This window comes from Carcharhinus amblyrhynchos, chromosome 5 (assembly GCF_965287045.1).
Source record: "Carcharhinus amblyrhynchos chromosome 5, sCarAmb.v2.hapA, whole genome shotgun sequence".
NCBI lineage: Eukaryota > Metazoa > Chordata > Chondrichthyes > Carcharhiniformes > Carcharhinidae > Carcharhinus > Carcharhinus amblyrhynchos.
This window is the reverse complement of record NC_137328.1, coordinates 1,675,393-1,702,195: the sequence shown is the minus strand read 5'-3', so window position 1 is coordinate 1,702,195 and position 26,803 is coordinate 1,675,393. Positions and strand designations below refer to the sequence as shown.

The 26,803-nt window shown below is 40.1% G+C and overlaps 1 protein-coding gene across 3 annotated transcripts in view; it reads left to right on the top strand.

The window, feature by feature from the left end:
* Positions 1-26,803, top strand: part of ccdc171 (coiled-coil domain containing 171) — a 218,560-nt gene that overhangs the window by 97,769 nt on the left and 93,988 nt on the right. For all 3 annotated transcript variants that reach the window (XM_080188307.1, XM_080188306.1, XM_080188308.1), the window contains exons 15-17: positions 7,566-7,754; positions 12,665-13,160; positions 21,640-21,756. In XM_080188307.1, coding sequence (XP_080044433.1) covers positions 7,566-7,754; positions 12,665-13,160; positions 21,640-21,756 — 802 coding nt within the window. The remainder of the gene's footprint in view (positions 1-7,565; positions 7,755-12,664; positions 13,161-21,639; positions 21,757-26,803) is intronic.

Genomic DNA, 26,803 nt, shown 5'->3' with positions numbered 1-26,803 from the left:
AATGTTCCTACTCCCACAAAATTAAAAATCAATTCTGAACTGTATATTTATCATCCCTTGGTTACACTTTGTGCTTAAGTGTATCCACAAAATTTTTTTGTTCTCCATGTTAATCGAGGTGGCACGGTGGCAGTGTTGAGCACTGCTGCCTCACAGCGCCAGGGACCTGGGTTCGATTCCTGGCTTGGGTCGCTGTCTCTGGTTGGAGTTTGCACATTCTCCCCATGTCTGTGTGGGTTTTCTCTCACAGTCCAAAGATGTGTGGGTTGGGTGCGTTGGCCATGCTAAATTTCCCTTAGTGTGAGGGGGATTAGCCAGGGGAAATGCATGGGGTTGTGGGGATAGGGCCTGGTTGGGATTGTAGTTGGTGCAGACTCAATGGGCCGAATGGCCTCATTCTGCACTGTAGGATTCTATGAATCCTTTTAGCTTGGTCAGGCACTTGTATATATAATGTTATCTCACTTTGAATGTTTTACTTCCTTTGTGCTGTGGTGTTGTACCTTGGTGAACATTTTCTATTTCAAGCTAATTACATTCATGCTGTTCAAATTGGCTAATTACATTTTTCCATTTAATTTATTCAAACTACATGTAAATGTCTTTCACCTAACTGGCTGAATTTATTAATTGTGATTCAAATTTATTAATTCCTAGAATAGAATATGTGTTTTTATATTGCCTTTTTAACATAACACAGCAATCTAAATTTCTGGATCAGGCTCAGACCGATAGATAATACTTTTGAAGTATGCTCTTTACTGTCATATCTAATTTGCTCAGTGTATTGCAACATATACAGGAAAGTGGAATTGATATTTCAAGTTCATTATTATTACTGTATTTTTAATTAATCAATGAATGTAGTTAACTACCAACAAAGTTATTTCCCCTGATTTTGATAGAAATTCATGAAATGTTAAGGAGTTAATACTAGAAGATATAATAATTCAGATGAGTGATTGTAATGCGCAGTGACGGTTAAGCTTACTAGCAGATAGAACGAAATGCCAAGAAAAAGAAAGCAAAAAGTATGCAACAAATCTAAGATGGGTTTACTTGCATGATCTTCAGTCTGGCTTTAATTTAAGTGCTGTGATTGGGTAAAGCTATCTGCTTCTAAGCAAATTGATTTCTAATTTAAACTTTACAACTGACAACTAGTCCCGCGAGTATTGTTGTACTTTCACTGTTGTGTTTGCAAGGTTTCCTTCATGTTGATATTTGCTTTTGAAATTAATACATGCAGCAAGCTATCAAATCAAAAGACTTAACTCTTTACTAGTTATTTAGTGAGATTTTCCTTGTATCTTTTTCAAAGTAGTTATTGGCAGTGTATTTATGGTGTGTTCACAGAAAAGAAAAATTCAGTTTTTTTTTAAGTTTTTAAATTTAATAACCACATCCTAGAAGTGGTATGATGTGCTGATTACTTTGCCGTGTTGCCTTTCTGCCCTTTAATAATGATGTGGCAGTCTTAAGCGAATTGAAACTAGTCTCTAAATGACTAAATTTCTGGATATAAATGATGGCACACAAACATTGGTGTTGGTGTAAATTTCATGAGAGAATTTTTTTAAACAAATCTCTCTTATCACAAATGTAATTTATTGTGTATACCGCTTGGCTGAACAGGCATATACATGGTCCAATTTATATCCTGTATTCTATAGAAATACAATGTGTACTTCAAGATTTTAATCCTGACAGTCTGCCAGGATCTTTTTGTTCTGATTATTAAGGAATCTGAGATAATGAATGAGAATCCAGCTGACTTCCACTGGTTTATGGATGTCAGCAGAACTGCAAGATTGAATATCAAATTTACTGTCAGTCATTTGTTTTCAATACTTGGTGTATAGTTTCTTTAAAAGTTGATTGTGGAAGTGGATTTTGTGATGTTTGACTGGATTGCTGTATTGCACTGTGTGGTACACAAACTGGGAAGTTTCTATCTTTTGCCAGTGTTTGTTGCGCAAGCACATTTCAGTAGGGAATAGGTGAAATCTCAATTACGGGTTCGTTTTCATTGAATCCCGACAATGCAGGAGGAGACCATTTGGCCCATCAAGTCTGTACCAACTCTCCGACGGAGGATCTTGCCCTGATCCTATCCCTGTAGCCCCATGTATTTACCCTGCTAATCCCCTAACCAACATATTTCCATACACTAAGGTGCAATTTAGCAAGGCCAATCCACCTAACCCGCACATCTTTGGAATATGGGAGGAAACCGGAGCACCCAGATGAAACTCTCACAGACGTGGAGAATGTGCAAACTCCACACAGACGCTCACCCAAGGCCAGAATTGGACTACTTCCCCTTTTTGTTATGTCAAACTAAAGTCAGCTGTCAACATACCTTGAATTCTTTCCTCTTGTGGAATTTAGCATTTCTGTAGGCCTGAATTACCCAATCATTTAGGGAAACTGTTCCATCTTGGGGAGCTTAACATTTCTATAGCAGTCATCCAAGTAATCTGTTTCTACTACTAGAGCAATTCACACCTGATCAACTTTAGATGCTTTCATGCCTTTGGAATCACTTTTGGAGGCTTGCATGCTGCTAGAAATATTGGCTATTAATGTTGCTGGGCTGATTTCTACCTTGTAGGCTGCCTTAAATACTTGTTACAAAATATATTGAAAAGGCCATGATCCAAAATGAATCAAGATAATTAATGGCATCAGCTGCCTTCACAAAGCTCCAAATACTTGTAATGTATAACTTTAATTTTGAGTGGTAAGGTTGTATGACGTCAGTGTACTTTTTAAAAAAAAAGTTTAAAAAAATGATTTCTGCAGCTCACAGCTTCAATCTTGTAATTGTTTCAGGGCTGACTGTGATGAGTGACTTAAATGGGGTTGTTTTTGATTTGATTTATTATTGTCATATGTATCAATATACAATGAAAAATATTGTTTCTTGTGCGTTATATAGACAAAGCATACCTTTCATAGAGAAGGAAACTAGAGTGCAGAATGCAGTGTTACAGTTATAGCTAGGGTGTAGAGAAAGATCAACTTAATACAAGGTAGGTCCAGTCAAAAATCTGACAGCAGCAGGGAAGAAGCTGTTCTTGAGTCAGTTGGTACGTGACCTCAGACTTTTGGATCTTTTTCCTGACAGAAGAAGGCGGAAGAGAAAATGTCTGGGGTGGGTGGATCCTTGCTCTGGGACTAGTTTTACTATCCTGTTGTTATGAGGACAGTCATGTGTTTTTGGGCAGGTTTTTTTTTCCTGTTTTCAGTTTGGAGCTGCAGGTTTTGAGTTTCGGTTTTAGAAGGGACAGCCAACTAAAGAGCAGTGTTTTCCCCCTCTCCCTGGTTTATTTGGAAATTCTGCTGATGATCTTTGGCTGCTTTGGCTTCCTGAAGGAAAACATCTGCTGTTTTGGGGGGCAGGAGCAGAGTGTCTCTAGTGTTTTGGGAAGTTTTCTTGTCTTCAAACTGTTCTGAGTCTCAAGAGCATTTGACTGCAGAATTCAACCTACAGCCTCGATCCTGGTGTCACGTCAGAATTCATCTGTGCTGTGTTAAACCTGTGGAAAGAGTCTTGTCTATTTATGGGATTGGTTTGATTGGAACATTATAGATATCTTTGTTATGAGTTATACATTATCATGATTGTTTGTGATTGATAAAAGTTCTTGCTGATTTTCCTACTATACATGTTAACTATATTCTTAAATAAACTTTGTTTGATAAAAGCTCCCTAGTGGGTCACTTGAATTATACCTGAAGTGAAACCTATCATGCTTATCCTAACCAAATTCAAGATGCAAAACTTATGATTCAGGTAGCTTTTATAAAACACTTTGGCGTTTTAGCCTAAACCATAATAGTTGGCATTTAACCACTCTCAGGAACCTTGTGTAATCAGTGGGACCAATGGCGGGGGACAAAAGGAATGCCTTGCATTTTCATGATGCCTATCGTGAATATTGAATATCTCAAAGCACTTTACAGCCGTCATCTTGTAATGTAGGTAACTCAGTAACCAACTGCGTACAGCAACAAATGTGATAATCATTCCAAACTTCCTTTATATAGGAGCCAGTCTTTAATTTTTAAAAATTTATTCATGGAATGTGGGAATCGCTGGCTGAGCCAGCATTTATTATGCATCCCTAATTGCCCTTCAGAAGATGGTTGGGAACTACCTTCTTGAAACGTTACAGTCTGTGGTGCAGGTATACTTATAGTGCCAGTGACAGTAGAGGAACAGTGATATACTCCAAGTCAGGATGGTTTGGAAGGGACTGCATGTGGTAATGTTGCCATGTGCTTGCTGCCCTTGTCCTTCTAGAATGCAGAAGGTGGAGGTTGTGGGTTTGAAAAATACTTTCTAAGGTGCCTTGCTGCACTGCATCTTGTGGATCATGCACATCGCTGCCACCATGTGTTGTTAGTGGTTGAAGAAGTGAATGTTTGTGGATGTGGTGCCAATTGAATGGTATTCTGTCGCATACCTGGCTTGTGCCATGTAGATAGTGGATGTGATTCAGGAGGTAAGTTACTCTCCGCAGGTTTCCTAGCATCTGACCATTTTTTTGTAGCCACATTATTTAGACAGCTAGTTTAGCTTCTAGTCAATAGTAACCATAATACCATAACTCCCAGAATGTTGTAAAAAGTCTCACAACACCAGATTAAAGTCTAACCAGTTTATTTGGAATCACAAACTTTCGGAGCGTTGCTCCTTTCTCTCATGACTCACGTGAGGAAGGAGCAGCGCTCCGAAAGCTCATGATTCCAAACAAACCTGTTGGCTTAAATCTGAAATTGTGAGACTTCCTACTGTGCCCACCCCAGTCCAATGCCGGCATTGCCACACCCCAGGGTATTGTCAGTGGGGTATTCAGTGATGGCAACACCATTGAATGTCAAGGGGCATTGGTTAGATTCTTTCTTGTTGGAGATGTTTACTACCTAATACTTGTGTGGAATAAATGTTACTTGCCACTTGTCAGCCGAAGCCTGGATATTGTCCAGGTCTTGCTGTACGTATCTGGACATGGACTGCTTCAGTATCTGAGGAATCACAAATAGTGTTGAACATTGTGCAGTCATCACTTCTTACATTATAATGGAAGGAGTGATTGATGAAGCAGTTGAAGATGTTGGGCCTAGGATTCTACCCTGAGGAACTCGTGTAGTGACGTCCTGGAACTGAGATGATCGACCTTCAACAACCGCAACCATCATCCTTTGTGCTGGCTATGATTCCAACCAGTGGAGAGGTTTCCCACAGATTCCCACTAACTTCAGTTTTGCTAGGGTTCTTTGTCCTAATGAGTCAAATGTGACCTTGACGTCAAGGGCTGTCACTCTTCCCTCACCTCTAGCATTCAGCTCTCTTGTCCTTGTTTGAACCAAGGCTGCAATGAGGTCAAGAGCTGAATGGTCCTGGCAAAACCCAAATTGAGCATCAGTTGACAGGTCATTGCTAAGCAACCCCTTCCATTACTTTACTGATGATCAAGTATAGACTGATGGGGCCAAGTTGGGTTTGTCTTGCTTTTCGTGCTTCAGATTATGCCAGGCAATTTTCCACATTGCTGGGTAGATGCCAGTGCTATTGCTGAAATATTGTCAGGACCCATAGCCTTTGCTGTATCCAGTACCTTCATCCGCTTCTTGACATAATGTGGAATGATTCCAATTGGCTATTTAATCTCCATGTGCAGGAACAAAGGTTTTAATCTGACATAAGACACAAGATCACTCATCATCCAGTCCTGCAGGTATACTGCAGGTAAACTCCCCCACCTCAGTAATGTCAGTGTATTTTCACTGGTCCTCCTCCATGTTGAAGAAGGTAATCTGTTTTTATGGTGTTGATAAGGGACACATATTGACCAAGATACCAGGGATTCCTGCTCTTCTTTGAAAAAAAACTTTGTGAAGATGTGGTCTTCCCACCAGTCCAGCATTCCCTCAGTATTGTAGTGGTGTGTCAGTCAGTGTTACCAACTGGACCACCACCAACACATCTGATCTGATGTAGAAATTTTTCACTATTTAAATACGAAGAGGATTCTTTTTTCAATTCCTCATTTCACTGCCATCCATTTTGTGTTCGTTGTTGACTATTAACCCAACACAACAATATGCAGGATGGGATAGTGGAAGCCCTCAATGGAAAAGGGTCCAATGACATGCTTTTCACTGAAGTGACCAGTGTTATATTATAAGCTGGCTGCCCAGTAACAATTGTAATCTAATTAAAACATTTATGTATTTGAATATATAACTATTGTGTTGTGCATTCATTAAACCAGACCATAGACTGGTCTTGGAGCCTGACTGCTTGAGTTGTGCTAATTCCTTCTATTTTTAATTGTCACTGATGAGATGTAGGTAATGTTCTCCATGCTGTTTTCTTCCTCTGCTTTGTCTCAAATTAAATGTGCCTTAAATTAAATCATGTTTGTATGAACTTTTAGTTTTTCTGTAATTTAGTGATGAGATGCTAAATTCTCAATCCCACGTTTCTAAATTATGCTGCTGCAGACTTGTTCACAATTTGTTGATTGTAGAGCTGCATTTTCTTGAAAAGAGGAATTTCACTCTCTCATGGGGCATACTTGAATGAATTTGCCATTATTTTAGTTTGCTAATCTATTATCGTTCTTTGTTTTTATGAAGAACACGTGGCAGTTTATCCCTCTGATTGTATGTTGCCTTCAATTCCCTACAAAATTGTTTCAACAGGAAAATAAAACTCTAAACTGAGTAGTAAAGGTTTCATATCCTGATTACCAAACTTTCCATGCATTGAAGTAGTTGTTGTCTCCTAAATATTCTGCTATTGTGCATTATACATAGTATAAGTTGAACATTGAAGTCTCAAAATGCCACCAAAAACAGGGGTCATGGTGTACGTATGCTTAGTACAGAAGTGAACCACCAGCATGTATATTTACCATTTTGAAATGTCATCAGCATAAAATGCAAAGAGTGGGTTTGTCTTAAGTTCCTGTGCATCTTCACAACATAGCCCACATTGCCTGCTTGATCCCTTGTGCCCAGTTATAAGGCAATGATGAATGAAATGTGAGGGGCTAGTAGCTAATGCACGTATAGAATGTTGTAACTGGATAGGAAGTTGACTTGTATGCTGAGCATATGCAAAAGCATGATTCTTGAGGCTGGATAAATGGCTTGTCTTATACACTGGGTTGACTTATACACTGCAATTTATAATATTCTAGGTTATAAGCATGAGTTTTGAAAATACACTGCAGTAAAACATTACAATACTGTCAAGGAATAACTATTTTTATATTCATTGCTCCTGGCAATTTTGACAGTGTAAATTAAGTAAAGCATGCTTTTGGTATTTGCCTTAAGAAATCTAAGTGTTTACATCTAGAAAAGTCATTCCTCATAGTTCACACATGTTTAGATATGGCAATTTGAGGAATTTAACAGTCATACGTGATATGATGGGCAGTCAACTGTGAGATGTAAAAGTTTATGGATCAGAGTCGTATTTATGACTTGAACAGTACATGTTTATATGAATGTTTCTAATCCAGTCCTAATTCTGGAACTTGAAGGAATCATACTGGGAACGCATTTGCCGAAATAAGGATGAAACTATACACCATCTGCAACAAAGCCAAGAGGCTGCCTTCACTAAACTAACTGAACAGATGAAGGAGAGAGAGGCTAGCTGGAAAAAACAGAAAATAGACTTGGAGGAACATTACTCTGGACTCCTTGGGGAGGTTCATTCAAGGGCACAGGTAATACCAATGTAACTGAATTGACTGACTGTAGGGCTGAATAGCAGCTACCTAAGGTGTGCTCAGTTTGTTTCTGACAAGTACACTTATGTGTTTACGGACGGAGTCAAAATTGATGAAGAACTCCACACTTATCCAATTTGTCCTATGTCAGCAGGCCTAGCAGCATCTATGGAGAGAAAGAAACGGGTAATGTTTCATTAACTGATGAAAGGTCAGTGACCTGAAACATTAACTCTGTCTCTCTCTCCACAGATGCTGCCAGACCTGCTGTATATTTCCATTATTTTCCTTTCTTGCTTTTCTAACTTGCAGCATCTGAGGTATTTTTTCCTTTGTCTTTAAGTTATATTGTTACAAACTATAGAAGGTCCTTCCTTTCCCTCCTTCCAGTGTTTATTGTTGTTTCAGTAAACATGTCTGTCACACAATGAATTTGGTGCAGATAGGATCCACTTTAAAGACAGCATCAGTAGATGATAGATAGGAATGGAGTAACTTTCTATATTGACTCTAAACTAGATTAGGGACAGTGATTATCAGGATTTATAATGGCTCATACAGTTCTTCCAACTCCAGTTGAAAATTGGTTCAGCACTATAAGCAATGGTAGTATAGTGGCTATGTTACTGGACAAATAGTCGTTTAGTAGTACAGAACCTGAGCATTGCTGCACATTGTAGAAGCTTTTCATCTTCTGTTCACCAGGACAAATGCAAGAATTGTTCTGATGAGTGCAAGACAAAAGGCTTCAGCAATATGTGTCCTTTTATCGGTGTTACTAGACAAGTAAACTAGAGGTCTGTACCCAGAGTGAACACCTTCAATGCATGATCAAATATACATTCAGGTGAGGCAGTCAAGTAGGCATTTAAAAACCTCATTGGTTAACTAATGTCTTTCAGGAAACAAAACCTACTGTCCTTACCCAGTCTGGCCTTAATGGAAATCTAGTCCCACATCAATATTGATTCTTGCCTTCCCTCTGACAGTGTTCCATTTGAACCTTATCAAGAAGGTGGGGTAACATGATGACAGTGGTTAGCACTGCTGCCTCACAGCGCCAGAGACCTGGGTTTGATTCCCAGCTTGGGTCACTGTTTGTGTGGAGTTTGCACATTCTCTTTGGCACTGCATGGATTTCCTTCAGGTGGTCCAGTTTCCTTCCGCAGTCCAAAGATGTGAAGGTTGATTGGCCATGCTAAATTGCCACTTAATGTCAGGGAGGGTCTAGCAGGGTAAATATGTGGGGATACAGGGATAGGGGCAGGTGGGATTGTGATTGGTGCAGACTCAATGGGCCAAATGGCCTCTTTCTGCACTGTATGGATTCTACGATTCTAAGGTCTACCACTCCCTTCTTCGGGCAATTTGGGATGAGCAATAACTGTGACCTTGCCAGCAACTCATAATTTAAAAACAATTTAATAAAAAATCATAGGCGTTGAAAATCTCAGCTGATGTGCAGATGATTAAGCCACCCCTTGGCATAGTAATTAGCACTTCACAGGATTGTACAAGGATCTTGGCACTGATTAGTATTCCACTCCTAATCTACACTGACTTTGTTGAATAACGTAAAGTACCAGCATCAATTGAGAAATGCTTTCACCCACACAGTTCATGCCAAACCAGATGTAAGTCATTAATCAAGGAATCCAATATCAGATTTTGAGGGATTTTTTTTGATGTTATATTCTCCAGTCGTGCAATACAATGATGGCTTCTAACACACAAACGCTGACGGCAAAAGTAATGGTGCCAGTAGGTATACTGGTTCCAGTGGATCCCAGTGCTATATTACACTGTCAAACAGTGCTGTACAACGTTCTCATAAATACAGGAGCCTAAATTGAGAGATGAGAATGAGAAAAATAATACTGTTGCTCAACATGCCTCCACACAACAATCCTGCACATTCCCTTTGACAATAATATCTGTTCATACTTACATTCCTGACTAACAGGAATTCCAACCTGAGCCTGGTGGAATTATACAATATATTCTTGGATTTTTGCTTTCATCCACCACAAGTACTGAAAGAGGGAATTGGGGCAATTTTTCCACTATTCTCAGCTAGGTTTTGTGATTTAATCAGATTTCTTTGACAGCCTATCATATAAAAGATAAATATAGGAAATCCCATGATAGGCAGTAATATAGTAAAGTGTAGAAATAAAAAGTCCTGCTAGTCACCTCCACAGCAACCCAGTAGTACCTCACCCAAAGAGGTATCTTTGGATTATATGTGATGGAGTATGGTGCATTACCATGATATAGTGATATGCACAGCAAGGGACACTGAGGAGGCTATGTGCTTTAGTTTACAGATAATTTCCTCAAAGCCAAGCTCCATATTGGTCACTTCCATTATCCCTTCCACTATGATTATAAGTATGATTTTGTCTTTTCGGGAAGAGGTATTGAAGTAATCCCAAGGTAACCTTGCATTGGAGATTCAGAATCTAAAGCAATCCTTTATGAATGGCCTTAGATTCCAATAACTGAACCAAGCTGATTTGCATTATTTAAGGGCACTGTTGACAATTCATTAGCATGATCGAACCCAGATGGGTAAATTTGTCACTTGAGAATGAGCTTTTTCCCATTTTAACAACACGAAAGCTCCACTGTGCAAAAATCTAATAAATGTGCTCTTAGCCAAACAAGCAATTGGAAGTTTAACAAAACCTTATTGATAAGCTACATGATTTTTGGTGAGCTCAAGTCCAGCAGTACGTCTGCATTCATTTCAAAGACCCCTAATACTCAGCTCCAAAAGTCTTGTCACTCTGCTCTCAGGACTTGTGTAAATGGAGAGAGAGTTTTAAGTCTTTACCTGGAGTTTTTTGTTTGTTTGGTATAGATTTCTCAGTACTTTTGCTCAGGATCTTCAGGTTGGCATGCCAGATATCTAAATACCCAAAAGAAAATCCATTATTGGGATGATACAAGATTGTGGCCATTATTTTGTGACGCAGTAAATTCTTGACTTTCTCACCCATGCCATTTTGGAAACATCTTAAACAGGACAGAATGTTCCTTTCAAGGAGGGTGTGAACCAGTCCTGCTTTCCAATTTGTCAAAGACTTGTTGACAGCACTCTTGAAAGCACAAAACTGAGAATCTAAAACAGACTGAAATGATTTGATTTATTATTGTCACATATATTAGTGTACAGTGAAAAGTATTGTTTCTTAAGCGCTATACAGACAAAGCATACCATTCATAGAGAAGGAAAGGAGACGGTGCAGAATATAGTGTTACAGTCATTGTGAAGTGATTTCTACTTGTCTAATAAGCATTACTGCTGTTTCTGCTGAGAAATTGCAGAGGCAATCTTACTACTGGACCACAACTTAAACTCTCTTCACTCACAAGCAGTGCATAATGCACAAATCTAAAAGCATGTGTCCTGACCAATTTGCCTCACATCCGCCTTCGGAGCATTAACGAGCTGTTTCACCTATTCCAAGGATATGAAAAAGAATTGCCAGTATTTGTGCTTGCACGATCAATGTGCTGCTAATGGCCCAGGAAAAGATGGTTTCCAGTTTGCCATTGTCTATATCAAAACTTTCAGAATGCAATGAGTTTTAGCTATTGTTTTTAGAATTGGATGTTTCCAATACTTCAAACAGTTTCTGTAAAGTTCCAAGAACAACTGTTGCCTATTTGCCTCATTTCACAACAGTCCAAAAGTGTGCAGGTTAGGTGGATCGGCCATGCTAAAATGTCCTTTGTTTCAAGGGGACTCGCTAGGGTAAATGCATGGGGTTATGAGGATTGGGCCTGGGTGGGATTGTGATCAGTACAGACTCAATGGGCTGAATGGACTCCTTCTGCACTATAGGATTCAATGATAACTTCTATCAGACATGACAGTGATTTCCCACCATGTTCCCCTGTCCACCTTGCAAAATACCACACTACCTAATTGTATCTTTTAGCCTTAAATTGAGTTAAATTTATTTTGATTTGATTTATTTATTATTGTCACATTTATTAGTATATGATGACTTTGTTCAGATGCAAAAAAGCATGTAACCAGGAGTGCAGCATTTGACTTCAACAATACTTAACCTCAAAATTAAAATATCAAAGATTCCAAAAGCTTAGCAGAATTATTTTAACTGAGCCACTGTGTGGGCAGTCTATTCCATCGAACCCTTCCCATTGTTAGCAAGTGGAAATGTAAAGGCTAATGGAAAACTAATGATACAGGAAAAACCAACAACTATTATATAATTTTTCTGGACGTCAAGGTCAAAGTATTATTTTCCCTTTGGACAGGACATCATGTTTTTAGTCTGCATTATCTTTCAGGTAGATAGGATGTGAACAACCATTTCCTGGTTATTTGGGTGTTTTTGTTTGCTTTTGACATCTATAAGCTTATGTCAACCAGCTAAATACTGTAGATGCTGGAATCCGAAACAAGATCAGAGGATGCTGGAAAAACTCAGCAGGTCTGCCAGCATCGACTAAGAGAGAAACAGAATCAATGCCCCCAGAACCTTGACTCTCTCCTATTCAATGTTGGAAGACCTGCTGAGTTTTTCCAGCATGCTCTGATCTTGTGCGTCATCCACTTGGCTCTGATATGAATGTTCAAGCTCTCGGGCTCAAATAGCTCGTATTCCTATTCAGAGATGATAATCAGGAGGTGTTCTTGGTCCCCACAAAGATGAAGGAACTCTTGAGAATACAACTGACTCACTCATTTTGTTATCTTTTTAAAGAAATAAGTAAAAGTGCAGATATTTCAGTGTTGGAAGCTTCTCATCGTAATTAAAAGTCTGGCTAGAAGCTGCTTTGTTACTCCCATAAATTCATAATGAAAAGAATTAATGAATTATTTAAAACAGAATTAAGAATTACAACCGGCTGAATTCCATAATTTTTCACAGACATGCCATCTTGGAGCAGAAGAAGCCAAAGAAAAATTATCTAGCCTGGCAAAAGTCAAGGACAAGGTGACCCTTGAACTGTCTCTTACGAAGAAACTATTGTCTCAGAAACAGAAGGAGCATGTTGCTTTGCTGGCAGCTTGTGCTCTGATGGCAGGTGCATTATATCCATTATACAGTAAATCCTGTGAACTGTCTATGCAGAAGGACTTCCTTCAAGAGCAAATGCATACCTGTGAATTTTTCAAAAATGAAATCAGGACAGTCGTCCAGGTACTTTCTTTGGAAAGTAACCCAAGCAAATTGAAGAAAAAAAGGTCTCAAAAAGGATTGATTCAGATATTCCGAAAAAGCGTTATTGTAATTATAGCGGCCAATAGACTTCGAGCATTCGGTTTAGGATGTAAACCCCTATTTACCTGGACAGAGGGCTTTAAGAACAAACCAAGACTTGCAATTTGCACTGGCAAAGTGAAATCCTACATCATTCATTCAGGTAAGTACTAGCCTGGCTGTCATTTTTGGATTGAAATTTATCGCAAAATGTTTTAGCTGCACATCTTTCATTTTCAAGTTTCCTTTTGATCCTTGTCTTGTATTGTGTTCTCAAATCAGAAAGTTAATAGAAATGTGACTATCAATATTTGGAATGTCACCCCTCGTGAATCCAGAAAATCAGTATGTCACATCAGGATCAACTGGATACTGAAAAACTGTCTCCCCCATTGGGAAGTCCAATCCTTAGTTAATTATCTATTCAGTCAGCAGACTTTGGCCACTGCTGGGTAATCTTGTTGATCTGGCTAGGTACTACCAATTGACAACCTGACATTTGACAAGAAATCCCTCAGTTCAATATCAGTGTTCACTGTTACCAGTTGGTGCCACCCTCTTCTCAAGCCTGACCTTGAAATGTGTTAAGTCATCATTAGAATTTATTTATTCTTTAATATCAGTTGGTGAACATTAAGATCTGCATCATTGGCTTGTTCTTTAAAGATTGAAGCCAGGATTCTCCAAAAAAAACTAAGTGCCTGATGGCTGGGAAAACAGGAGAATTTCCCACCTGTTTTTGGGCTTACTTAGCCGAATAAATCTCTGATACTGTGCACCACACAGTTCCTCATGCTGGAAAGTGGGAAAGGGAGAAGAGCCTCATCTGACTGGAGAGGCCGGCAGGGTAATGTTCAGCTGTCTACTGCACATGCGTTGATCTGTCAGTGGGGAGATTGGTGCACATGCATTGCCCCCACACCCTCCTCTCCCCCCAATCACTGGCTCCCTGATTTCTTTTGCAGGCTCCACCGATTTTCCCCCCTCCCCACCGGCTGCTCCTCTGGCCAGCTCAGAATGCCCGTTCCCTTTTTCTCTCATTGCAGAGTGTGCATTGGATCGCTGTTTCCCCCTCCCCTCACCCTTCCCTGAGTAGGGCTAGTGCCCCTGTGGCACTGTCCAGTGACAGGATGCCCAATGGACAGGGCCAAGATGCCAGACTGGCACTGTCCAAGGGCACAACCCCAAGGTTGATTATATCAGAAAAAAGAACCTTCGAGACTTATGATCGGTCAGATGCTGGCCATGAGTCCCGCTAATGTCCCCCGGCTTGCTGCATTATTCCAGCAGTGCAGTGGGCTGGGAGAATCCTGGCCTGTATGTACACATGTGCAGGTTCTGTTTCATGTTGTACTATCTTCAAATTTTAATTTCTAACCTCACCCCCACCACCCCAATCTGAGAATGAGGTGTGTGGTGCTACTGTCCCATGGGTGCCAGTAACTTTAAAATTGCCTTTTTGATTTTTTTTTCAATACATCAGCCAAAACGCTAAGTTTTGGCAATCTGTTTGATTGCAGAGTTTATTGCAGCCAAGCATGATTCAGTCCTGGTCTGACATACATCTTTCCAGGAAGGGTCACTGGATAGTAATTGGAATTGGAAATGTGGCCAACTTCTCTCCTCCATTGCCTAAGGACAATTGTAATGAGTGGAGATCTAACTGGCATGAGAAGCATTTCTCAAAGGACTCTTGATTACTGTAAGGAATAGTATGCAGTTTTGGTCAATGCATAGAATAGTCGGTTTCCCTTCATTCTTTATGGTAGTGGTTCTTCTGCAGCACTTATGACTGTCAAATTTTGCCTCATTCCTCCAGATTGAGGTTTGTTTATGCAGCACTGGAGATTGTTGAATGTTGCACACCATTGATTTCTTTAAAACTCTCTTTGGATCACAATGGATCAGCTTCCATTTTGTTTGGTGGCTGTCTCAGTTCCCAAAGGTCATTGGCTGAGGAATCCACAGCTGTTTGCTGGCTTCTCATGGAAGGAATTCATGACTCGTTTTGTCTCGACCATCAATATTGTAAGGAATTTACAGGATGAATCTAAATGCCTGTTCATTTATGTGGTGCAGTTGTTCACCATGGAAAAACTTGAGAATTGATCAATTTCATTCTCCCTTGAGGGCTTAAGATGATTTCAAATAATGGAACATAGAAGAAGATTCTTCATTTCGAGTTAATCCATGTCCCTCCTGAAGAGGCACATAGTGGAAAAATGTTCCACTGTTAGAATGTTTCAACTGTGGTGCGCTCTGCTTCAAGTGCTGAATAGTTACTGCAGATTGTGTGGGAAGCTCATCCAAGCTTTTTCCTTACGAACCGACAAAGGGATGTTCAATTTCTCTCGGAACATACACTTTCGCCAGTACGGGGATTGAACCTGCAACCTTGGCATTGTTAGCACTGTTAGTGCTTTAATGACCTAAACTAACCAGCTGATGGAAAAGCTGGCACCTTTCTGTTCAAAGATATTTACTGATTTGCTTTGATTTATTATTGTCACATGCATTAACAATCAGTGAAAAGTATCATTTCTTGCACGCTATGCAGGCAAAACATACTGTTCATAGAGAAGGAAATGAGAGAGTGCAGAATGTAGTGTTACAGTCATTGCTGGGAGGGAGAGAGTTTAAAAGAGTTAGAATGCAGTTTTAGAAGCATAAGACAAGAGTAAAATTTAGAATGAAAAGATATGCTGGGCACAGCTTGCAAGAAGTCAGCTTACTCTGGCGCCACCTTGGATTTGTTGGAATCAGGGCAAATACAAACTAACTAAAACTTAGAAATGCACCAAAACAGTTTTCAGCTATCTTTCTTCACTTCAGATGGCTGGGTGACTGTTCATTTGCTCCTGTGTCAGGTCAGTTGTCATTGTTCAGCTGTAGCAGATAAAAGGTGGCGGGTTCCTCTGAAAGATTCATGGTAGTTTCAGGGAAGACCAGTTGGATTCTGGGGGTTGAGGGGGTGTGGGGATAAGGGGTAAGGATTTTTGTCATTGAACTCCACAAATAATATCCACCATTGCATTCCTTGACAAGAGTTCCCTCACTGGAACAATAGTTTGCAAATATTAATGCATTTCTACAGAACCATAGTTGGAAGTCCTGAAAGACAATATGAGCTACTTGAGAGAAAACTGCTATTGTTAAAAACTCTTTCATTAATATTATAAGCAGGAATAACTCATGAGTGTATTGGTCTGTGGAAGAATATGTTTGCTATGTCTGCAAAATGCAATGATCAGTGGGAATGATTGATATTAGGGCAGTAGACAGTCAAAAATGATTTGCAAGGAAATAAGGCTTTCACTTCTAGAATAGTTCTCAATTGTAGGCTGTCCCAGAGTGTTTTACAACCGATAAAGTAATTTTGAAATTTCGTCACTGTTGTAATGTAGGAAATGCAGTAGTTAATTCTGCACAACAAGAACTACAATGTGATATTGGTCAGGTAATGTGTTGTAGCATTGTGGTTTCGGAAGCGAGTTCTAGAAGCAGCAGGGAATTACTAATCAAATAACTTTTGGCTAGGAAGCAGTAAGTGAGCAGCCACCCAGAGTTAAGAGAGACAAACTGGAATATAGGGTTGGAGCAGCTTTCAACAAGAGAGTAAATCTCGCCCTCTTTCACCCAGCTGACTTTTACTTAAAGAGTGAGAACAGATGAGAAATGTCAATATTTTGCAACACAGTCTATTTTTGACAGAACTGAAACTAGCAACATTGAGCAATATATTTTACAGAATAAATTAATTGCTACAAAGTGTATCTCTACCTGTATTTTTCTAGTTATTTATTGACTATTAGATTAGTGCAGAATGATATAACCATTTAATGAGCAGCAAGTTTCCTGTGAGGGACTATAATCTACAAACTTTTACCCCTTGTCTATCTCTTGTTCCTTCTTCTGACTGACTACGAAAACTGGTGGTGATATTAAGCATAAGTAAAAATAAAATGACCATTCTGTCCTCTGTCAGCGCTGTATGTAACCGTCATTGATGGGTGCCATGTGCATATTTACAGTGCATTATTTTTATAAAACAAGTACACTGGTTTGAATTATTGTTTTGGTTTGCATTTGTGTTTATAAAGCGTCAAACCTTGACCCTCACTACACATGTGCAACAAAGATGAACTTTCCAATAATCTCCCCTTTCTTTTGGAAAATTGACATTTCTTAAAAAGAATGAATCTTCCCATAGGAGTTGTGAATTGGTGAATGATACCCCCTCTGCCTGTTGTCAACAATGCCATGGAAATTTAGATGAGAGAAATTCTGATATTTTTTTCTGCATGATGATTTTTGGGATTCCTCGAGAATCACTTCATGAAACTCAGAGCGCCACATCGCAGTCTCCAGTCAGAGACACTGGAACACCCCCAACCATGAAAAATGATCCACCTTCTCCACTGAAGGGTTTTGTATAGAATACTTTGGTAGCGTATTCTGGGTTTTTCTGTGGACTGAAACCCAGCAACCTGAGCCACTCTTGCGATGTTGGAGGTCTGGAGTTTATCTCAGCAGATTTTAAGCTGCTGGATGACATTGTGATATCACTACCCACGCCAACAGGTCAAAGGAGAACTCATGTCAAAGTCCTCTTAAAATTTTCAGTTACGTGACACTACGTAGGACCCAGACGCCTCACCTTTTGACCACTAACAGTTGATTGTGTCAAAGCTGTACCACTTTTGTCCAGCTTCCATTAACATTGTGGGCAAGATTTTAACTCACTTGAAACCCTTTGGATTGAAGTTAACATTGGGTCCTATCCATTACTGGGGAAGCATGTGGAACATGCCTTTCACATCTAGTAACTCAGTGATTGTCCATCGCCTCTGATGGTTGTGTTAAAAAGGAATTTGCCATTTACATCTGATGTATATAAATTATTTAGATGACTTTGGGAACCAGCTATTGAGAGCCATTCTGGAATCTGAAATAGGTCATCTGCTTTGTTCGGGCATCATATTCTTCAAATGGACATTGTTATCTTCACAGAATCCCAGAAATAAAATATTGTGCTGTTCTTTTAGAAATTTCAGTAGGTAATTTACCAAAGTAATAGATCACAGAAGACCATTCAGCCCATTTTAATTTCCCTAAAACATTACAGATTTTCCTATCTCAAGTATTTATCCAGTTTGTTTTGAAAATTACTATTGAATCTGCTTCCACTGCCTTTTCCACAGGGCACTTGATTATGACGAGATATTAAATTTGGTGCAGGCAGAGGGCATCTGAGGTTTGCATATATCTTTGAAGGTGACAAGACAATGAGAAAACAGTTATAAAAACATCACTTGAGAAAAGATAAATACTGCCGAAGCTTTTACTCATCAGGATGAGTTTGTAACGATACTAAATCTCAAAGGGAACAGCAATTTATCCTGCATGTGAAAAGGGTGGTGATGTGTTGGCAAGTGGACTTCAGTTGGTGGATATGTTGCCATAGAGAATGGACCAGGAAATAGCTAACTGCCACGTTTATGTTTAGATTTAAACCAAATCAGCTTTGGTCAAGGCAATGAGATGAATCGGGAATGGCTGTTCCCTGAAGATTATTGTTCCCTTTGAGATTTGGTATTATTGTATGTGCTGATGAGTGCAAGATGAAATGCTTTGTGAGCATGTCTTCAGCAATAAAGTTCTGTAATACCAAGCATCTATTTGTTGTAAAAATACATGGTTGCTTGGCTTCATTATGGAGATTTGAAGCTCAAAAACGAAGAAGGTATACTAAATCTTTATAAATCACTGGTTGCGTCTCAGACGGAATATTCGGACAACCACACTTTGGCAAGGTTGACAAGACCTTACAAAGGTGCTTACTAGAATGGTGCCAGGAATTAGGGATTTTATTTATGTGGTGAGATTGGAGAAGCTGTGGTTATTCTTAGAATAGAGAATGTAAAGGGTGGAGTTGACAGATGTGTTCAAAATTGTGAAAAATTCAGAGAAGCTGTTTTCAATGACTGGGAGTGCAAGTAATCAAGGGCACAAATGTTAGGATTCAACAACAGATCACAGTGGAGACGAGGAAAAATAGTGATTCGTTATGATCTGGAATGCATTGCCTGAAAGGATGATGGGTGAAGACTTAATGGGAACTTCCAAAGAATTGGTTTGGAAATCAAAGATAGAGAATTTGCAGGACTATGGGGGAAAGAGCAGGAGAGTGAATCTATTCAGATAATATTTACAGGAAGCTGGCATAATGGGCTAAACGGCTGCTTCCTGTGTATTTCCAGCATTTACTGAAAGGATCTCCATATTGCAGTAGAATGTGGGTGACAAGTCAATGAGCGAATCCAATAAGCATTCTTTAGGTTGATGTTTTGAAGCAGTACTGTTTCTTGGATTTGGGTTTTACTGTTCACTGGTCTGTAAAGAAATTTCTCTTAAAGGAAAATCTAAAACATTGCTGTCATCCACGTGAATAGAACTAAGTTACTTTCTAACTGATGCTCTGGGAGCCTGATGTAGATCTGTGTTAGCCACACAAGGAAATAAGTGGTTTGTGAAAGGAAGATAAGTTAGTTTAAACATTTCATTCATCCATACCAATTCTTTAGGATTATCTTGATCCCTTGAACTCGGTTAATAAGATACAGTTTAACCTTGGTTTGGAGTGTGCCTAGGTAAACATCCTTTTCCTGCAGTTGGCTGGGGAAAAGTGACACTCTACCAGGCTAGGTGACTTCCCACACAGGCCTGTAATTTTACTCACTACATACCCGTTTTTTAATCTCAACACATCCATATGGCAAGTTGCATACTAAAATTGCTACTTCGCAGGCTTTCAGAGTACAAACGAGAACTGGTTAACTCACTGAATAATTAAAATTCGAGTCTGCTTGTTGTAGGACTCTCTTGTGATATTGGACTTCCAGTGCCTGGTTTGTGACCAACTTGCCCAGTAACCCATGCACTATTGAGCAGGAAGGACACTGCAACAGCTCAAAATGCTTCTCTGTTACATACAGGTTAGTTGATAGTTTGTCATTTGAGGTTGCTGGTCAATTGTTCGGCATTTTCTGATCTTTTTCTGCCCCAGTGAAAAGAGTCATTCTGAGCTGAAACGATCTGAGCTGCCTTCTAAACAGTTTACTGCAATTATATGTAATTGACTGGAGGAGGAGCAGCAAGAAACAAATGAGCAAACAGCACCAGGCTGAAGTCGGGAGCACTACACAGGAGGCTTTCCCCGAAGTGACTCTACAGGGAACATGAACATCTTGAAGGAACAATGCCTCCGATGCTTCCACTTCATCAAGGAGGCCATCACTATTTAGCCTGCCACAGTCACAACCTAAGTCTTGGGGAAGAGCATGGTTGGTGGCTGTCAAGGTTGCTGTGGTCTTTAACTTTTATGCTACAGGCCGAGACAGACGATATTAGCAACATCTTCCCATTCATAGTTTATCAACGCGATAGGTGTAAATGTTCAATGGTTCAGTTGCTTTGATGAGGAAAGTCTGGTAACGGAATAATGCTCCATGTTTAATTGGTTAAATCTGGGTGTGGACTCAGAGAAAAGTAAACAGACACAAAGGCTATTAAAACTGAACTGAAATATGGAGTCAACATTTTAAAGCATTATATAAAAATATAAATCTCCTGCATTCTTTAAAACTAGTGTCACCTCTACATTATTCTAAGGAATCTCAAATATGTGAAATATACAACATTAGGTATGACTCCTTTTACCAAAAGGAACATGTAAATATCTTATCCCACAGCCAAAGCAAATCAGGATGAGAGAGTGTTAGGCTTTGTATGCATAACTATCTTCCCCAAGGTCTATGGTTCTCTCAACAGCAACATTTACATTACTTGAACCTGGCACCCTTCTCAATAGTAAGTGATTGCATTCCCTCAAATGTTCAGCTGGTTTGTGGCTACACATCGTGCAGTTTTGTGCTGATTTGCTGGCAGCTGTCATGGTTCATTCATCCCACAAACTCTCTGCTTATATGCTTATTTAGTTTGATATTGGACAGTATGGACAGAGTAAGATGCTCAGACCACAAGTGGGAGTAAACCCAACATCTGTATCCAAGTGAATAACTAATGGAAACACCAAACGTTAGCAAACCATAATCCCAATCTTAGAAAATCAGTGTGACTGATTCCTTTTCTTAAAGCTATCTTGTTGGCTCAATTTAGTTCCACAAAGTAGGTCATTTTGTACTGCAAATTCATTCTATTTTTGCAACTGTTGCAATAGCTCAATGTTTATGGGCAGCAGAAAGCGGATGTTATCATCTTCGTCGAGGTCAGATTCACTAAATCGTCTTCTATAATTTTAGTAATTTGCTCTAATGAAATTGAATTTTTGATGCTGAAAGTTATTTTGCGAACAGGTTGCTTGAGAAAGGCAAGTTGTCACAGGCTGAAGACTGAACAATATTTAGCAGCACATCCAGGGAAACATGCACAATTCCTATCATTCAAAATGTGCGTTAAAAACTGATGATATTTAAAGGCAAAAAACGTTCCACATTGAAATTAAACCTGTTTTACTGGAGTCCACACAAATATTGGCATTGGTGTTTTATAGTTTAGTACAGTTCTGTGCTGTTTACTGTTACTACATGTATTGTCACATTACTTTGTTACACTTTTACCAGGACAGAGAAGAGAGCAGAACCACTTTACCCAGGCTTTGGACTGGTTTTCCAGTTCGGACCTTCTGTCTGCAATAATTGATTCTATGGCTGATTTGCAGGACGTTATCACTAAATCACGTAAGTAAATCATATGGTTCACTCTGTAGGAAAAATTCAGTGCTTTCCCCTAACCTGTTTGTTTGATATTAAAAATGTACTTTTATGTTCAACCTAACTGAAAGCTCAGCCTTTCACAAACACACCAAAGGCACACTGTGTATTTTATGATCAAGCTATAACCTATCCCACTAGCAGATTTTTAGTCAAGATTGGGAGTAGCTAGAATTTTCAGTAAGGTGCAGCAAGCACTTGCAGCCCTCCAAATGGTATTCGTTTATTGTACTGTGTAATAGGCTGATTGCAAAATAAATAACGCATAATGTGACTGATTACAGTCAGTATGCAGGTAAGGGCCAGCTAACTGCTGCTCAGTTACAGTACATTGATGTGATCATGTATTCTCTGGCAATCAACTTCTCTGACAGTGTATAAAGCTCAACATACTTAATGCAATGTAAAGTGATACTTTCAAGTTGCCTTGAATGTCCTCAGCAATAAGCTGCTTTTGCATGTTGATTAAACGTGTCTACTTGTTCCCTTAGCATTTAATGAAACCAAGAGTTATCAACTGCCTCCTTCATTGCTGATGAATGGAGATTACTTAATTTTACTTCAGTGAAGACTGACTAATAGGGGATCCACAATTGGCTGATTTCTGCTTTAAATCATTCACGGTAGCAATCTGACAACTTGTATTTTTCAGAATTTTATATGTTATAAAAAAGAGTAATTCTGAACTTTTCAGTTTTGAAAATACCTTAACAAGCTCCAAACATAGTGTAATGTCAGTGAACTGTGTTTGTCTTGAAGCTTCAGTGGTGTACAAAATCACAATTCTTTGCATAGAGAAATTTGAAACCTTTTTTATAATGAAAATCAAACTATGTTTTGTGTACATTTGTCAATGACTTTTGTTTCTCTTGCCAACTGGTGGACTTGCAGCTAAATAGCATGTGGCTTGGATGGGTGTGGCAGTCCTGTAGATGCAGGAAAAGATAGAATGGATGTTAGTGAAATGTGAAAATTCATTGTGAATTGGCAAGATGGTGGCATTGTGGTAAAGTCTGATGTCTAGTAATTCAGAGGTCCAGGCTAATGTTTTGCGAGATGGGTTCAAATCACACCACAGCAGCTAAATAAATCTGGAATATAAAGCTGGTCTCCACAATTGTGACTATAATAACTGATTGTTGTAGTCGATTGTTGTAAAAATCTATCTGGTTCACTAATGTCCTTTAGGGAAGGAAATCTGCCGTCATTACCCAGTCTACCATACGTGTGATTCCAGATCCACAGCAATGTGGTTGACTCTCAACTGCTCTTTGAAATGGTCTCAGTTCAAGGCTACTTGGGGATGGGCAATGCTGATCTTACCAGTCCCATGAAAAAAAAAATGTAAGGTAACAGTTGTTATTTTAGGCAGAGTTTACATAGAATATAGCACTGAATCATCATCCAGCATTCTGCAAATGAATTTGTCTCTTATCTAATTGATTATAGGAAATCATGTATATGGCATGTCAGGCTATCCATATCCTTGTCTCTGTCTATAAAAAGTAGTCAGAATGCAGAATCTTCAGCTAATTTCCCTCCAGATGTGTTTTGAGTCAGTTCTTAATACAATTCTGAATTACCCAGAAGCTTTGGGGACCCTATTGCTTTCCCTGTGGCAACATCTCAGCCAATTGGAATGACTTATCATCCAGTTGGCATTCTTTACTCCTGTAGGATAATAATTGATTGAAATTTAGTTTTCTTGTGTTTTTCCTGATGAGGCAAGATGAAAAGCTTCAGCAACATGTCTCACTTTTCAGCAGAATTTAAGATCTGTATTACTAAGTGCCTGCTCGCTTTTTGGTGTTTTTGACTAGGCTGTACTTGGGTTTCCTACAAAGTCATATCAGTCAACATGTTACTTCAGAAAGACTATGAACAGAAACAGACGATGTATGCTACCTCATTTTGCAACTTACAGTTCCATTTCAAACACTTCCCTTGCTTGTCACCTCGGTCTACATTTCACGTGATATACTGACCACCAACCTTTACAAGCTCTCAGCTATCTTGATTAAAGCTCCTTCACACCCTGCCTCCTGTCAGGATTCCATCACATTCTCCGTTATCTGTTTCAGTGATGCTACCTTTGAAAATGGTGCTTCTGACATGTCTGACATTTTCCTTAACTCACCCCGATGACTCGTCCCCTTCCCACAACACCTTCCTTTGCAATCGCAGAAGATGCAGAGCCTGCCCCTTTACCTCCATGCTCCTCACTGTCCAAGGCCACAAACACTTCTTTCAGGTGAAGCAACTTTTCACTTGCATCTCTTTCAGTTTTAGCTGTTCCCTATGTGATCTTCTTTACATTGAGAAGAGTAAATGCAGACTGTGTGACTGCCTTATTAAACACCTTTGCTTGGCCCACAATCATAACCCCGACTTTCCTTCCCATTTCAATTCAGCACCTTACTCATGCCCAAGTGTCTGTCTTTGGCCTGCTGTAATGTTCCAGTGAAGCCAAACGCAAAATGGAGGAACAACATCTCATCTTCTGGTTAGGCACGTTATAGCTCCCAGGATTCAACAACAAATTCAACAACTTTACACTGGGACCATTCTCCTCTATCCTGACCCTTTTATTATAAAATATATTTTTTGTTCCAATGCAAACTCACCACCCACCATCAAAACCAGTCCATCTGTCACATATTCTTTAGTTTTGTTTTCACTGAGCACTGACCTTATCCTCCCATTAACACAATCTGATATCTTTATGCAAACACTCGCACCATCTTCTACCATTAGCCCTTCCTCTGTCTCATGATCTGTCTGTGATCTCGCCTAGCTCCCAACAATCACTTACCTTCTATTCCTCCAGCTGCTTGACTCTCTCTTACACAGTATAAAATTGCCTTTCTCCTTCTCTTTAACTCTGAAGAAGTCCATAAGACCACAAGACATTGGAGCACAGTTAGGCCACTTGGCCCATCAAGTCTGCTCCGCCATTCAATTATGGCAGATATTTTTCTCATCCCCATTCTCCTGTCTTTTCCCCATAACCGCTGATCCCCTAATTAATCAAGAAACACCAAGGGTGTGAACGACCAGCTTATGACATTATAGCTTCCGCTACAGAACAGAAGTCAAGCCATCCTGATCAGCGCCTGTGCCCCCACAATGAACAACCCGGACGAGATGAAAGACAAGTTCTACTAAGAATTGGATGCCCTACTATCAGTATCGACAAGCTGAACTTGCTTGGCGATTTCAATGCAAGAGTTGGTTGTGACTCTGCAATCTGGCAGGGAGTCATTGGGAAGCATGGAATGGCAAGTGTAACAGTAATGGCCAACTCTTAATGAAGACCTGTGCAGCACATGACCTCCTCATCACCAACACAACCTTCTGTCTGCCTACCCGTAACAAGACCTCCTGGATGCACCCCCGCTGTAAGCATTGGCATCTTATTGACTATGTCATTGTCAGGAGAAAAGACAGGCAGGATGTCAGGGTGACTAAGGCCATGTGTGGTGCTCACTGCTGGACAGATCATAGGCTCAGTGTCTCCAAAATAAGGCTCCACATCAGACCCAAGCGGTGACCACAAGGAAGCAAGGTTATGAAAAGAATCGATGTGGCCAAGCCGAAGAACCCCAACATAGCTTCAGCAATGGCTGAAGACTTAGAAGTCAAGCTTGCTGACCTACATCTTGCAGGCGGCGCTGAGCACGACTGGGAATGCTTCAGGGATGCTGTCCATTCATCTGCACTGAAGATGCTCGGGCCCTCAACCCGCAAGCAGCATGATTAGTTCGATGAGTATGAAGAGGAGATACAGGCTCTACTTGTTGAAAAGTGCCGTCTTCATCGGATCTGTCAGAACGACCCATCATCAGTTGCCAAGAAAAATGCTTTTACCAGTGCTCGCAGGACAGTCCAGAATAAATTGTGTAAAATGCAGGATGCCTGGCTGAGCGCCAAGGCAGATGAAATACAGGGATACGCTGACAGAAATGACATGAGGCCCTCAATACACTCTACGGACCTCGATCTCTCGGGAGTTCCCCCTCCTGAATACAGATGGTACAGCTCTCATTACAGAGAGGGCTCAGATCCTTCAGAGATGGGCTGAACACTTTGAAGCCATCCTTAACTGACCGTCATCTATTAATGATGAGGCAATAGACAGGATTCCACAGGTCAATATCAACAGCACCATGGATGACCCACCGAAGTCGTGAAAGCTGTCAGCCAGAAATCTGGTGGCAAAGTCTCAGGGGCTGATGCCATACCCGCAGAGATCTACAAAGCTGCTGGTCCTGTACTTATCGAGAAGCTCACCGAGTTGTTCCAGTCCTTTTGGAAACAAGGATCCATTCCTCAGGAACTTGAAAGATGCTTCCGTCGTACACCCCTACAAGAGGAAGGGCAATCGGCAAATATGTGACAACCACCGAGGAATCTCGCTGCTGTCCATTACAGAAAAAACCCTTGCAAGAGTCCTCTAAATTGTGTGGTCACTCATCTGGAGCTGGGCCTGCTTCCAGAGTCACAGTATGGCTTCTGCAAAGGTCACAGGACTATTGATGTGATTTTTGCTGTGTGCCAACTTCAGAAGTGTCAGGAGCAGAATCACGAGCTCTACACAACCTTTGTTGACCTCCTGAAATGCTTCGACATGGTCAGCCAACAAGGCCTGTGGAGGATCATGTCAAAGTTCAGCTGCCCCCAAAATTCATTCAGATGGTAAGCCAGTTCCATGATGGCCAGAGTACTGGATGGCAGAGAATCCTCTGAGGCATTCCCAGTCACCAATGACGTCAAACAGGGCTGTGTGCTCGCACCCACACTGTTCAGCATGATGTTTACTGCCATGCTGAATGATGCCTTCCAGGATGGTGTTGCTGGAATCAGCCTCAAGTACAGAGTGGATAGGAAGTTCTTCAACCTGAGGAGACTTCAAGCCAGTACCAAAGTGATGGAGACTGTTCTGAGAGACTTCCTCTTTGCTGATGACTGTGCCCTGTATACTGGCTCAGATGTGGAGATGCCGGCATTAGACTGG